The 15,106-nt window shown below is 46.6% G+C and overlaps 1 protein-coding gene across 3 annotated transcripts in view; it reads right to left on the bottom strand.

Annotated features, from left to right (window-relative positions):
• The window catches only part of UBE3B (ubiquitin protein ligase E3B), a 452,538-nt gene that overhangs the window by 186,201 nt on the left and 251,231 nt on the right, over positions 1–15,106 (bottom strand). For all 3 annotated transcript variants that reach the window (XM_086943106.1, XM_086943107.1, XM_086943108.1), the window contains 2 exons: positions 3,132–3,308; positions 2,919–3,029 (listed from right to left, as the gene is read on the bottom strand). In XM_086943106.1, coding sequence (XP_086799232.1) covers positions 2,919–3,029; positions 3,132–3,308 — 288 coding nt within the window. The remainder of the gene's footprint in view (positions 1–2,918; positions 3,030–3,131; positions 3,309–15,106) is intronic.

Genomic DNA, 15,106 nt, shown 5'->3' with positions numbered 1-15,106 from the left:
TAAATGGCAACAGTCAAGCTGGTCCAGGGAATAAAAGCTAAACTTAGACATATTAAAATGCAAGTATAGTGTAAGTATATAGTTATAAAAGTTAATGTTGAGGTAGTTGGCAGAGAAGCAAGGAGCAAACTGGTAAGCAGATAATGTTTTCAAACATCAAAGATCTGGCATTAGAAGGCACTTCCTCAATTGCTTATTATCTACAGGGTTAGTGTGGGGAAGATATTCCTATCTTTGCCCACGGCCAGCTATTCGTTAGCACTGTATGGCCTAATCCTCCGTGACCACTTAATTTTAAACCAATTACAGAAAAAGAAAGAAAAGTGGTCAGTCAATTCACTCAAAACACAGCATACCCCCTCTGTTTAAGCGTATGTGTGCTACAGAGACATAATGTGTAGAGAAAAGAGAAATTCTCTCACATGTGCACCACCAGAGGAGCTACTGGTAGGTTCTCACCAGCTTGCCCACGTTTTTGTCACCATCGAGAACTTTCTCAAATGAAAAAAAAGTAGTGTGTCCAGTGAAGGAAGAGTGTAGAAGAAAGACAAACAATCAAGACCCCGTGAAAAAATGAGAATCAAGAAGTCTCAATTAAAATTGGGCTAGACTCACACACAACCTTGTCGCTTTTATTCCGAACTGTGAGTCTGCACAATGTTAAAAACACAGCATGTGGTAGACCACTTCAAGGACGGCCAACATGTTTCATTGCCAATTGTATATTAGCGGCAAATTCATCAGGGCAACCGAGGTCAACAATCACCTCCCTGGACATCTAACAATAAAAAGTGTGACTGACAGACACACAAAGAAACAAGCGCATTGGCAGGCGAGAACTAAAGATTATGTTTAGAGAGAACAACCCCAACTTCAGGCTACTTTCAGTACACATACACTTAAACAGAGGGGGTATGCTGTGTATTGAGTGAATTGACTGACCACTTTTCTTTCTTTTTCTGTAAATCTCTTAAAATCAAGTAGCCACGGAGGACTAGGCCGTACTGTGCTAACGAATAGATGGCCGTGGGAAAAGATAAGAATATCCTCCCCACACTAACCCTGTAGATAATAAGCAATTGAGAAAGTGCCTACTAATGGCAGATCTTTGATGTATGAATAGATGTTGATTGGAAGGTGATTGGGGCACGTTTTTGCCCTCTATTGCTCCTTATTGAATGCAAAGCAGATAATGTTTACAGGAGGAATGAGTACCTCTTTGTTAGGTTTGCAGTAAACAAGCAGGCAAAAGGTACTGTAACAAAACAAAGCAGCAAATAAAATCCCAAAGTAACAAAGTACAGATAATAAACAATAGAAAACATTGAAAAAAGTGGTTAAACAAAAGCATAGGTTAAGAATGGAATAATGATGAGGTAATGGAGGGTTAGCCTATGTTTAGGAGTGAAGGTTGGAGGAAATTATGGTATTTAAAGTAAGGCATGTGGGTTCATGGTAATGGTCTGGGTTATTAAAGTATAAGAATTAGCGATAAAGTAAGATATTGGATTTGGATGGAAATTCTTTAGAGGTTGGATTAGGGTTATGATGGTGTAAATGAAGGGTTACTGTTAGGGTTCCAGTAAAAATTAGGTTTAGTATTGGGTACTAGTTGATATTAAGACTGTGTTACAGTAATCTTAGGATACGGAGTGGGATTAGAGCAGTGGAAAGTCTAAATCAAGACTCAATATGAAGGCGCGGAGAACAGTGACAAAGGAAATGTACTGGTGTATTCAGCTGCCATAAAACGGTAGAGACCACTTACTGAAAAGGGAAAAAAACATGTTTAGGGCTGCAGTCAAGAAGGAAGAAACCGTTAGGAATTAGGGTAAAGGCTAATGCATGCTTATGTATAATTAACGTATAGTTCACATACGTAGAAGCATACATTCAAATTTCTATATTGTCCATGGACGTTAGCCTAAACTTTTTTTAGCTCCAAAGATGTGTATTTTATCTTTGACTCTACTTCATTATCTAAAATTGCATGTTAATAGAAGAGGCTAAAGTGATCAACCTTTAAGGATTATAAACTAATTGATTCAATGTATACCTCTGGCAGATCAGATACCCAAAACAGGGTGATCTGGATGCCATTTGTGTCTAAAAAGACTAAATACTACTAGAGTGCCAGACCATGAAAGCCACAGTAACCAAGTATTGAAAATATAATAAATTGTGCAATCAAGCAATGCAAAATGTAAATGATACATTATCAAAGTATAAAGAGGATATGAAAATTAACTATTGACCAAAGTAGGTACAATGCCGAGTAGTGAATAAATGTTTCTTTTGACTTGATAGTGCATGGATGCCTTGGGATCCATCACCACTTGCCCCTATTTATTCTGGATTGTTGTAGGTGGCTAGAAAGGAACAGAGCACTAGCTTTAGGGTTAGAGATCCGGTTTTGCTTCTGTACCATGTTTCTCACAATCTAGAGGATGACAACTGAAATAGCAACTGCAAATTCCAAAATGTTATTGCTAAGCTTTTCAATTGTGACTAATCTAGACAACCAGATTTACAGAATACTGTGATGTGTCTCCACTATCTTACAAAATTATCCCCATTCTAAAATTACTATTGCTTAGTAAACCTGTGTATGCTGAACGGAGGGCACGATTTTGATCCAAAAACACATTTTCTATAAAAGCAGACACTTTCTACATCCATAACTTTGGGAACCTGCTTTTGGCTACCAAAACTGCACAATGTGCTCGATATTATTTTTGTGCAATATGTTTATGTTCTAGGAAGCTTGTGAAGATGAAAATGTTAATTATTAGGGTTAGGTTTTATCAAAAAATAACAGTCTGAATCATGTGCCTATGAACTCAAAGCAATTCACAAGAAAGCAGCGTCACTTATTTCACCCCGCATCTGTTCATCAGACACTATGTTCTTTAATTTACCTCATATACTGCTTTGCCAAGCATCTTCCCAACAAATTCAAAAAGCTGCAAATAGTTTTCATGGATATAAGATGTAGGGGATGGGTATAATCTTTCGTCACCACTCGTTGTCTAAAACAAAAAAAGAGGAGCAGGTTAAATTCATTATTTACAACTGCATTTCCCAGAAGTTAAAACACTTCTAATAACTAAAGGCAACATCTAAAAATGTACCTTAAACAAATTCAGTGCAGGATCAAACACTTTCTTGATTATTTCTTCCAGGAATTCTTTGAAAACTCCGTCTTGGTCAATTCCAGCCTCATCCACCCCCAAGTCATTAACAAACTTCACTCGGATAACCCCTTTCATGGCATTCTGGGAGAGCTGACGAAGTTGTTCATAACCATCCTAAACACAAGGTAAAGAACAGAAAATAAATCAGGAAAAAGTTGGCTCAACATAATAGGGTGAATAAGAAAAGGAACCTGTAGGAAGCTGGCTCTGTCTATAATATTCCAAAGTAAAATAGAGTGTGCACAGAGTCCATGGAGTCCCCAAAGGTATAGCAGAGGCTAACTTAGGCAAGTACCACCAGCTCCCTTTGTGGTTGTGTGGGCAAGCAGTTAGGCTTATTCAGAGGGTGTGTTAAGAATTCATTGTATTCACTCAACCAAGACTGATGGCACACACTCAGAGACAGAATCCAGACCAATTAAGTAAGTATAAAAAAAAAGGCATACTTATGTTTTATTTTTAGAACCAAGCAGGACTTGGTGCATGTAAGTGAAATATACTCTCAAATGCAAGACTTTACAAGGAAATGCAGTTGTGGTGGAATTTGCAATCCTTACAGGTTTGTATTGGGATCAAAAACAGTTTACTTTTGGAATTATTTGGATTACTTTTAGATTACATCGACTACTCGGGTGGTATACCTGGATACCACACCGGGTATCTCATAATGCAAGGTAAGAAAGACTTTTAAAGGTTTGCAGTTTAGTTACTCTTTCTTACATACAAAAGTTTAACTCAACAAAAAACATTTTTAGGAACAAAATGCACAAAACGCGAACCAATGGTTCCTATGGGAGAAAATGGATTAACGGTTTTCAGGTAAGTAAACGACTTACGAGTGGGAGTTTTGGGGGTTAGGACCAAGGTTCCCCAAGGCCTAGGTATGAACTCAAATTGCACCACCAGCAGCACCGAGGGGTCTGGTTGCAGGGGCCCAATGTTAGCCAATGGGGCTAAGGAGGCCTTCGATGAGGGGCCGCTTACGGGCAGGCCACTCAGGTTTGGGAGGAAAGCTCCTGGGGTTAAGGTCAGCAATGCAGGGGCCAACAATCAGCACAGTGTGCCAAGGAGACGTTGGGGACCTTGTGAATTCCAATGGAGACCTTCAGTTCGGCAAAGAGGCTGCAGGCTCGGGCAGAGACTTCCAGAAGACGACCTCTGGCTGGAGAGGTAAGGTGGGTTCTTGGAGGATGCCTGAATACCGTTGTTTGGGCCACCCAAGGCCAATGGGCATCAGGTGCAGGGATGTCTTTTTGCAACGGGTCTTCTTACCAGCTCCAGTCACAGTCAGAGGAACACTTCAGCTTGAGGCTGCAGGTGTCATTTTGGAGGACAGGTACATTGTGGATACGTCCTCGTGGTGAGGAGCCACTCAAACTCAGGCCGTGGCCGTCGGGTGCGGAGTCGTGCAAAATCACAGAGCCTCCTGGATCCGTATTCTGTGGGGGAGTCTTTGCTTTGGCAAATCCGGTGCTCACAGGAGACAGTCTGTTAGATGAGTGCAGGGCTGGTCCTTCGGGCTCTGGGGGGCTGCCGGGGTTGTCGCTGTAGGCAGGTTAAAGTCTGGACAGGCCGGTAGGGCTGAGTCCAAAGCAGTAGGTGCCCTCCTCTTTCTGGGTCAGCACAACCTTAAGGTCCTTCTTCGTTCTTCCACGAATCTGAGAAGGCAATTTTTAGGCTCGCCCCTAAATACTGAATTTAGGGGCATTAAAAGGAGTGTGCAGGTCGGGGCCAATGGGTCCTTTCCTTGGGGTGGGAACACTCACTATTTTGCCAATGGGAGGGGGGCATGAGCCTCTTCCTAATTGGTTGGGTTCCCTCATCTCCAAGATGGAGAGGACTGAGATGAGTGCTTCACCTTGCCACCCCAACCTGAGGGGTGGGGTTAGCAAAGGTGGGCACACCTCTCCTCCTAGCTCGGTTTTCCTGCCGATTCTCCCACCCAAAGAGGGGGGCAGAACCAGTGGGAGCCAGTTGCTGGGGGCAGCAAACGGCAGTGACAGCTTACAAAGGCAGCAGGCCTTTGAAGCTTCTCCTCTCCTGGACCCAGCCCATCCTGGGGGTGGAGGCAGGACACCTCTGCACATGATCTGCTTTGTTTCTGGACCCAGAGAGTGGAGGCTCTCTACCCAGGGGTACAGAAACCTGTCCGGCGGTAGTAAATGGCGATCAGCCATTCAGGAACCATACAAGGGCTGGTCGTTTTTAAGGGGCATCCCGAAGATGCCCTCTGTGTGCATTTTACATTAAATCCCACACTGGCATCCGTGTGGGTTTAATGTGCTGAGAAGTTTGCTACCAAACTTCCCAGGTGTTAGTTAAGCCATTATGGAGCTGTGGAGTTCGTAATGGTCAACTCCCAGACCATATACTCTTTATGGCTTTACTACACTTACAATTTCTAAAAATGGACTTAGGCACTGTAGGGGTACATAGCTCATGCCAATGTACCCTTACCTGGGGGCTAGTGCACCCTGCTAGAGGGGTGGCTTAACTAGGCCCCAGACAGTGGGTTGAAGGCATGGCACACAGGGATCTGTGCCATGTCTACTCTACACTTTTTTTTAGCACCAAAACACGCAGCCTGCAATGGCAGTGTGTGGGTGTCAATATACAGGGCCTCTAAGAGTAGCACAATAGGTGCTACAGCCCTTAGAGACCTTCCCTGGTCACAGTGCCCTTGGTACCCATGAAACCTTTTACAAGGGGCTTACCTGTGGCCAGAGATGTGCCAATTGTGGGTACAAAGGTACAGCTTAAGGAAAGAACACATTCTCTGGGAACCTGATTGGCAGGAACCCAGGGCGCATATGAAAGCCAGGGCGCACCAAGTCATAGTGCATCATGTGCCAGGCAAAAAGTTGGGGGTAACCATGCAGAAAGGGGCACTTTCCTAACGCCCCCTCCAAATGAGAGTCTTCATTGTCTAAGTGGTCAAATCTGGAAAGGCCATTTGCATTGGCATGAGTAGTCCCAGGTCTATGTTCCACTGTGAATGCCATTCCTTGTAGGGAGATGGACCCCCTCCAAGGTTTTGGATTTTCCCCTTTCATCTGACTTAGCCATTTGAGGGGGTCTGGGGTCTGTTCAATTTGAAATAGGAAGTGAGCACAAAATAGGTATGGTCTCAACTTCTTCAGGCACCAAACCACAGCAAATGCCTCCCTCTCAATGGCACTCCAATGCTGCTCCCTGGGGAGTAGCCTTCTGCTTATGACATCTACAGGTTGGTCTTGTCCATCATAATTGGCCCGGGATAGGACTGCTCCTATCCCTAGCTCAGAGGCATCAGTCTGCACAATGAACTGCTTGGAGTTATCTAGAGCCTTGAGAATAGGTGCTGGGCACATTGACTCTTTTAGGGCGTCAGAAACCTTTTGGCAGCCAACTGTCCAGTTCACTTTCTTTGGCATCTTGTTGGAGGTGAGTTCTGTGAGGGTGTCATAATGGATCCATACCCCTTCACAAACCTTTTATAATACCCAGTCAAGCCAAGGAATGCCCCGACTAGGGCCTGGATGGTTGGAGCTTCCCAATCCAGAATTGTCTGGATTTTGGGTTGTAGTGGTTGGACTTGGCACCCACAAGGTGGCCCAAGTACATAACAGTTCCCTGCCCTATATGGCACTTTGATGCCTTGATAGTTAGGCCTGCAGCTTGCAGGGCCTGTAATACCTTCCCCAGGTGGGGCAGGTGATCCTGCCAGGAAAAGCTGAACACAGCAATATCATCAAAATGAGCTGCATTAAATCCCTCTAACCCAGTAAGGAATTGATTCACCAACCTTTGGAAGGTGGCAGGGGCATTCTTTAGACCAAAGGGCATCCCAGTGAACTATAAGTGCCCATCAGGTGTGGAGAAAGCTGGCTTCATCTTTGCTCCAGGGGCCAATCTGCCAGTACTCTACAGTTAATTCAAAGGTACATGGCAGCCCCTACCTTATCTATCAGTTCATTAGCTCTGGAGATGGGGAGTGCACCTGTCTTGGTGACAGCATTGAGGCTTCTGTAGTCCACACAAAAACTCATTTCTCTCTTTCCACCCTGTGAATTAGGTCTGGGGACTAGGACCACTGGGCTGGCCCAGGGACTCTCAGAAGGCTCAATGACCCCCAACTCCAGCATCTTGCTGACCTCATTGTGGCGGCTTTCCTTAACTTGGTCAGAATGGCGATAGATTTTGGTTTTGACAGGCAAGCTGTCTCCAGTGTCCACATCATGGGTACACCAGGGAGTCTGACCAGGGGTTAAGGAAAAGAGCTGGGCATACTGTCAAAGTCAAAGTCAAAAGCTTTATTTCGATAAAATTCCATTATCATAAAAGCAAGTTTTTGTTAAAAAAAATTTGTAGTTAATAATAAATTTGGCAGCACATTTCCAGTTAATAGCAAAAAAGTATGACATTTTACAAGAATTAATATTGTTAAAAAGAGATTAAACAGAGTATTTAAGCTTTCTGGCTCGAATAGCCCAAGCCCAAGATAAAAATTTTGCTAGGGCACAGGCGTAGGGTACATAGCTGTCCGAAACAAGAATCCTAATTGCCACATCATGGCTCCTGGTTCCCAATTGCCGGCACAAGTTCTTCAGCCACGCCCTTCTTGGATTGGCATATTCCTTGCAGACAAATAAGAAGTGGGCTAATGTCTCTGGGTGGGCTAAACATGATGGGCACAAATCAGTTTTATCTGTGCAGGATTTCCATGATTTGGTAAAAGTATTCAATGGCAAGGTGCCCGTTCTAAATTTGAAATACAAAGAGCGGGCAAACGGTTTCCCGATTATATCTAGGTAGGGTTCTCGTCTGGGACAGTCTTTAAACATTAAAAAGTCCTCTGTGAGCCTACCAATGGATGTGCTAGAGTGCCTTTGGGAGCGAATCCAATCCCGATAAAGGTTTTTGAGTACTTGTTTAGGAGGAGAGGTTCTGGTTGACCAGAAGTCCAATAGGCCCAAGTTCGACAATAAGATTTTCATGTCTACTAACCCTTTGACTCTGGCCCAGTGAGGTGACGCCATTATTTCTTCCAGGCCTCTGGCGTAGGCATTGAGTTCCTCTACCCGCCAAATACGAGCCCATAATAAGAGAGGTCGGAATTTCGCAATTTCACCAATCTGGGTGCAGCCAAGGTCCATAAATAAGGGTAGAAGTGGGGTACTTTGAGGGAGGGACATTATTTGTCTGCAGAAATTGTTCTCAGATTTTTGTAGAGCTTGGGAAGATGCAAAGCCCCAAAGTTCAGCTCCATATAGTGCAGAGCTGACACCCTTGGCAGCGTAGATCTCTAGGACTGTTCCTATTGGTTTGAACGAACTGGAACGTTGCTCCCTCAATAGGGCACCTGTGATCCTTTTATGGTTCAGCAGCATCTTATCTAGATGGAGGGTCCAATCCATTTTGTCTGAGATACGTATCCCTAAATAATCAAATGCTTTAACCCTTTCCAAGAACTCCTGATTTAGGATAGGGGGACGCACTTGTTGTTTAGGGGGATTAAGGACGAGGTATTTTGTTTTATTGGTATTTATAACCAAGCCCCGGTCAGTACAAAAGGTTTGGAAGTTATCCAAGAGTTTCTGCAGTCCCATTGGGGTCTTGGAGATTAGGAGCGTGTCGTCCGCGAAGAGGAGGGTCGGTATACGTACCCCCGCCAGGGATGGTTCGTCGGATGGTGATTTAAGTAGGTGCTCAACCACCCCATTGATGTACAAGGAGAAAAGGGTGGGAGCCAGAACACATCCCTGGCGTACCCCTCTCTCGACCGGAATACAGCCCGTTTTCTCCCCTCCAGAGCCCCACCTAATTTGGGCAAAACTGTCCTGATGGAGCCTGACCAGTAGGGATAAAAGATACTCTGGAAGCCCCATGTTGGCCAACACCTTCCACAACAAATCCCTGGGGACAAGGTCAAAGGCAGTCTTTAAGTCGATAAATGCGAGATAAAGACTGCCCTTGCCTATCACTACCACCTTCCAGTAAATCATCATAAGCCTAAAGGCCTGCTCTATCGTTCCGGTGCCTACTCTAAAACCGGCCTGGAAGTCGGTAAGTATTTTGTTTTCATCTACCCAGTTGAGTATCCTGAGTAGAATAACTTTACCGACAACTTTTTGGCTTACATCTAGTAAGCTAATCGACCTATAGTTGGACGGGTCATCCCTAGGGCCTTTCTTGTGGATGGGAACCACCTCTGCCCCCTTCCAAGACACGGGAATTGGGGCACCCCTGCAGATGGCAAGAAGGAGGGAGTGTATTAATTTGCCCCAATTAACACCATCAGATTTTAGCAGGTCCCCGGGGATGCCATCTGGTCCTGCAGCTTTTTGTGGAATGATGGAGTTAATGGCATATTCTACTTCCTTCAAGGTAAAATCAGGGTCACCAGGGAGATTAATATAATTAGTGAAGGGAGAGGAATGGAGAGACCCTCTTCCATTCAAATCATTATGGCAGGAATAAAGTTTGGAAAAATGAGCCTCCCATACCTCGCTCAAAATACTGCAGGTTATACGGTCGCTATCCGGCCTATTTCGTGCCCTAATGGTTTCCCAGAAGGATTTAGAGTCTTTTTTCATACTGGCTTCCTTAAGGGTTAGCCAGTAGGCATCCTCCCACTCTCTTTTAGCTACCTGTAGGGCCTTTTTATGGTCTCTTCTGGCAATTTGGATTGTTAGGGGCGACTTCCCTTTGACTGCCTCTATTAGGCATGATTTGGCCTTCCTGCATGTTGCCGAATACCAATCATGTTTGCCTTTGGGTTTAGGTTTCTGTTTCCCTGATGGCAGTTGTACCCAAAAGAGGTCCCCAATAGTTTTTACAGCAGCTTCAAAAATAGCGGTAGCCTTGTCTGCTGCTATGGTAAGATCAATAGAGCTAATTTCAGCCTGCGTGCCCTTAACCACTTCGTCTATTGTGGATAGTTTGTCGGTGTTACACATAAACTTACTCCACTTTAGACGCCTGCCACAAGTGGCAACAGTAATCCCCTGTGGGCGGCTTAGAAAGGCTGGCAGTACTTCAATGTGCCAAGGATTTTTTAGGGATAAGGAGAGTGGGTTATGGTCGCTCTCTATGGTATTGGTAATAACCATGTCGTTAACATGGCTCCAGAGGCCCCTATCCAGCAGAATATAGTCAATCCGTGTGCATTGGCCAACTCTGTTGAATGTGGGAGCACCCAGGGGGTCAGATCGAGTGCGACCATTAGCAGCTCTTAATCCAAACTCCAGTGTGAGTGCATTTAGATGGATTGCACTGCGAGTCCAGCGCTTAATGGGTGGGATAGAGAGGGTAGGGATACCCCATCTACTATCCTCTTCTCCTAGGTCTGGTATTCCTTCTAGGGGGAGCGGTTCATATGTACAATTAAAATCCCCAGCTACTAGGATATGACCATATCCACTCTGCTCTCCCAGCTGAGCCTCAAGCTCCATCATTGTGGGTGAAATGCTCCCATTTTTTGTTCCCCTGATGTAAACATTGTAAAGGTCAACAGCTATACTTCCCCGTAGGCCCAGTAGGGAGACACCAAGGATATCCGGAGTTCCTGCCTTCTTGGTGGTTATCCTGCAATTAAGCAGGGTACTTATCCAAATAATTAGCCCCCCCGATGGCCGCCCCTTCCCTGCCTTAGATTTTATTGCTGGTGTGAAAAAGGTGACAAACCCCACCCGGTGCAGTGGTTCAGTGGCCCATGTCTCTTGAAATATACAGATTTTGTGGGCATCAACCCGAGCGTTCCACTCTGGGAGGCCTAGTTTCCTTGAGATCCCAGCAAGGTTCCAACTAAGAATTTTCAACTCGCCATGTGCTGAGTCTCCGTCTGGAATCACAGTACAATGGCGGTTGAATGAAACTACACTATCCCTGGTTGGTGTAGGTGATGACACCTCTAAGATTGTAGGGAGAGATGTATCCAGCACTGCGTCCTTCATGACGATATTAGCATGAGGGAGGTCAGTGTCTGAGCCTCCCTTAGAAGAAAGTCAATCAACCTCATCCAGTACACAGTATCTATTTGGGTGGGCAAACTGTGTATAGGAGGGGTTAAGGGACAGAGAGGAAAATGGATCCTGCCGTGGCTGTTGCCATTGATGATGATTGGCAGTAGGTGGTGGCTGAGGCGGTTGTTGCCACTGCTGGGTAGGTTGGAAAAAAGGTGGTAAGGGGTGGAAAGGTTGTTGCCACTGGGGGCCCACATGGTGCGGGACAAAAGGTGGAAAGTAGGGCAACTGCTGCCAGTGGTTAGGGGCATATCGGGGGGGACGTAGAGGCTCTTGATTGCTTGGAATGATTGGCCGGTGGAAGTTGGGTCTTGTCGAGTTGGGGAGGAAGTAGGACAAGGGAAGTGGTTTGATCTGGGTGGCAGGACCGCTGTTAGGTGCATTACAAATAAAAGTCGCAGCCCCCACATCCCTGAAATTAACAGTAATTACATCCCCTGGTATTGTTTTCTTGCCCCTACCCACCCAATCCCCTCTACGTACAGTGAGAATTTCCCCACTCATGCTACTAGGTAGTGGTTTGTGTATTTGGAGCCACTGTGCACATTTATTTCTTAACTCTACATAGGTCTCTTTAACTCCTTCCTTCAGTGGGGGGACAGCAGTCAACACGATCACAAAAGGAGAAACTTCTGGTGGCAGACTAATAGACTTGTAGCGAGTCTGCCTTGGCTTAGGGGTTTCAGAGTTACTAGTAGAGTGAGAGGCTAGGATATTCGTAGGTTTCCCTTTGGGACCCGTAGTTTGGGAGGTATTGGATTTGGTACCAACGGCTGTTTGCTGCACAGATGAGGGATTGCTCACCGCTTTTGTATTGGGGATAGGTGGCGGCTGAGCTAGGTTATTCCCTGAATGGGGAGAATGTAATGCAGCTTGGTCCTTGGAAGATGACAAAAGATTCGTTTTACCAGTTATGGGCTTGATGACCTTGGCTGGCGGTTGGGGGTTGGACAGTAATTCCCAGTGCCCTTGTTGCTGGACAGGCCCAGGCTCATTAGACTTGGTGGACCATTTAGTATTAATGAGCGATGTTAGCCTATCAAGTTTAGAAATCAAGGGTTTAATTTGGGCCGCTATTGTGGCTTCAAGATCATGCTTGAGATCAGTGACCATGTTTTCGACCCAACATGGAATACCAGGCGCTGTGTGTGGAGTAGGTGTTATCAGATTGTGGTTACTAACTTTAGCTTTAATCTTCTCCTTAGGTTTAGACTCCTTAGTTTTGGGTTTGGTCACTACTTTTGTTGGAATAAAAGTGACCTTTCCCCTGGAATCACTAGGCACATGAGGAGTCGACTTGGCAGTTAGCCCATCCAGACCCGGCTCCGTCTCTCTGGGTGTCCGACAGGCTTCTAGGTCTGGGGTCGCCTCCAGATCCACAAAGGATGGGTCCGACTCCGAACAGGTAACCGACAAGTCAACAGCACTCGGTACTGTAATAGTGCCTATAGTGGTCAAGGGCAAGGGCAAAGAGCAATTATTCGAAGCTTGCTGAGAGGGTGAATTTGCATTTGCAAGGGAGCCCAGGGAGGAGCGCTTAGCGTTCATAAGGTCCAAGGAGACTCTTTTCTCTAGGAGTACAATGCTCTTATCAATTGTCTCATTTACTCGTGAGATGAAAAGGTCAATAGGACCAGTCACTTGTGCTACCTCCGTAGCTTTTTTGGTACAGCTTCTTGTTTTGTGCCGCATGCTTGGCGTTGGCGATGAAAAGTGCTAAACCAGGTGTTGAGAGGCTATGGCCTCGAAGGGCTAAGCGGCAATCGGCCTACCTGGATGGTGGTTTCAGGGCGATGTGACAGGGTTTCAGGGCCTGGGCCGTCCTCTGCCGTCCTTGAACGGCCTTAAACGGCCCGCTCTTTGCCCGGTCTTCGCCCCGGCCGTTGCCCCGCACGCGTCCCGCGTGCGCGTTACCTACGCAAGTTATGAAGGCAGGGCAGGAGAAGGGGGCGGGAAGAGGACCAGCTGCGGCCGATCCCCGCCGCTCGGAACGCTGGTCCTCGCAGTCCCGCCTCTACCCTTGTCAGCAGGCTGTTAGAGTCCACAGGGCGCGTTGGTGCACAATGCACAAGTAGAGTTTGAGAAAAGTGATTCTCCCAGGGAAGTCTCGCCTACGAGCGGCGCCCGCGAAGCGGGGGCCGCGAGGCGTTGCAGGAAGGTCGGGCAGCAGCACTCGGGGACAGCGCTTCCTTGTGTGAGGGCTCACAGGGCACACTCGCTCCACAGAGATTTTGAAGGGAGGAGGAGGGGGCGGGAAGAGGACCAGCTGCGGCCGATCCCCGCCGCTCTGAACGCTGGTCCTCGCAGTCCCGCCTCTACCCTTGTCAGCAGGCTGTTAGAGTCCACAGGGCGCGTTGGTGCACAATGCACAAGTAGAGTTTGAGAAAAGTGATTCTCCCAGGGAAGTCTCGCCTACGAGCGGCTCCCGCGAAGCGGGGGCCGCGAGGCGTTGCAGGAAGGTCGGGCAGCAGCACTCGGGGACAGCGCTTCCTTGTGTGAGGGCTCACAGGGCACACTCGCTCCACAGAGATTTTGAAGGGAGGAGGAGGGGGCGGGAAGAGGACCAGCTGCGGCCGATCCCCGCCGCTCGGAACGCTGGTCCTCGCAGTCCCGCCTCTACCCTTGTCAGCAGGCTGTTAGAGTCCACAGGGCGCGTTGGTGCACAATGCACAAGTAGAGTTTGAGAAAAGTGATTCTCCCAGGGAAGTCTCGCCTACGAGCGGCTCCCGCGAAGCGGGGGCCGCGACGCGTTGCAAGAAGGTCGGGCAGCAGCACTCGGGGACAGCGCTTCCTTGTGTGAGGGCATACTGTTGCAGAACCTGTCTGCAATTAGCTTAATGGTGGGCAGAGATGGTGTCTGAATAGATAACCCCATCTCCCCATCTACTGACCCATCTTGGGGGCTGTAAAAGAGGAGGTCAGGGAGAGGTTCACTCTCGGTCTCCTGATTCTCATCAGTAACCATCAACATGGTCACATCAGCCCTGTCACAATAGAGTTTGATGCGGTTCACATGTATCACCCTTTTGAGGGATCTGGTAGTGCCTAGGTCAACCAAGTAGGTGACCTCACTCTTCTTTTCTAGGCTAGGGTAACGGCTACTCCATTTGCCCTGGAGAGCCCTTGATGCCACTCGCTCCAAAATCCACACCTGTTGCCCTGGTTGTAATTCTGCCAGTGCAGCTTTCTGGTCATACCAGAGCTTCTGGAGCTCCTGGCTGGCCTCAAGATTCTTGGATGCTTTCAGCATGTACTCTGCCATATTGGAAACAAAAGCCTAGTACATAGTCCACTACATCTTGTTTTGGTACATGTTGGGGTTTCTCCCATCCTTCCCTCACAAGAGAGAGTGGTCCCCTTACAAGGTGGTCAAACAGAAATTAAAAGGGTGAAAAGCCTACTCCCTTCTGAGCCACCTCTCTGTAGGCAAAAAGCAGGCACAGCAACAGAATATCCCATCTCCTTTTGAGCTTTTTTAGTGAGTTCCATTATCATGCCTTTAATTGTCTTGTTGACTCTCTCAACAAGGCCATTGGTTTGTGGGTGATAAGGTGTTATGAACTTGTAGATCACTCCACACTCATCGCACATGTTTTTTTTTTTTTAATTATTTTTATTGAAACATATACTTGGTCCTCCATTACAGTCAATAAACAACACGCAAACCTGCTTTGGCAACTGCAGGAGCAAAGTATACAATATTTAATGTATATGTCCGAGTCACATATACATCCAACATGTGTTTTAATTATGCAGACATGAAGTTGGACCCTCTGTCTGATACTATCTCCTTAAGAAACCCTTGCTTGGTGAAGACACCAATAAGGGCCTGGGCTACTACAGGGGCTGTAGTAGTCCTAAGTGGAATGGCTTCAGGATACCTGGTGGCATGATCCTCTACCACCATTA

This window comes from Lissotriton vulgaris, chromosome 11, assembly GCF_964263255.1.
Source record: "Lissotriton vulgaris chromosome 11, aLisVul1.2, whole genome shotgun sequence".
Lineage (NCBI taxonomy): Eukaryota > Metazoa > Chordata > Amphibia > Caudata > Salamandridae > Lissotriton > Lissotriton vulgaris.
This window is presented reverse-complemented; position numbering and strand designations above follow the sequence as displayed.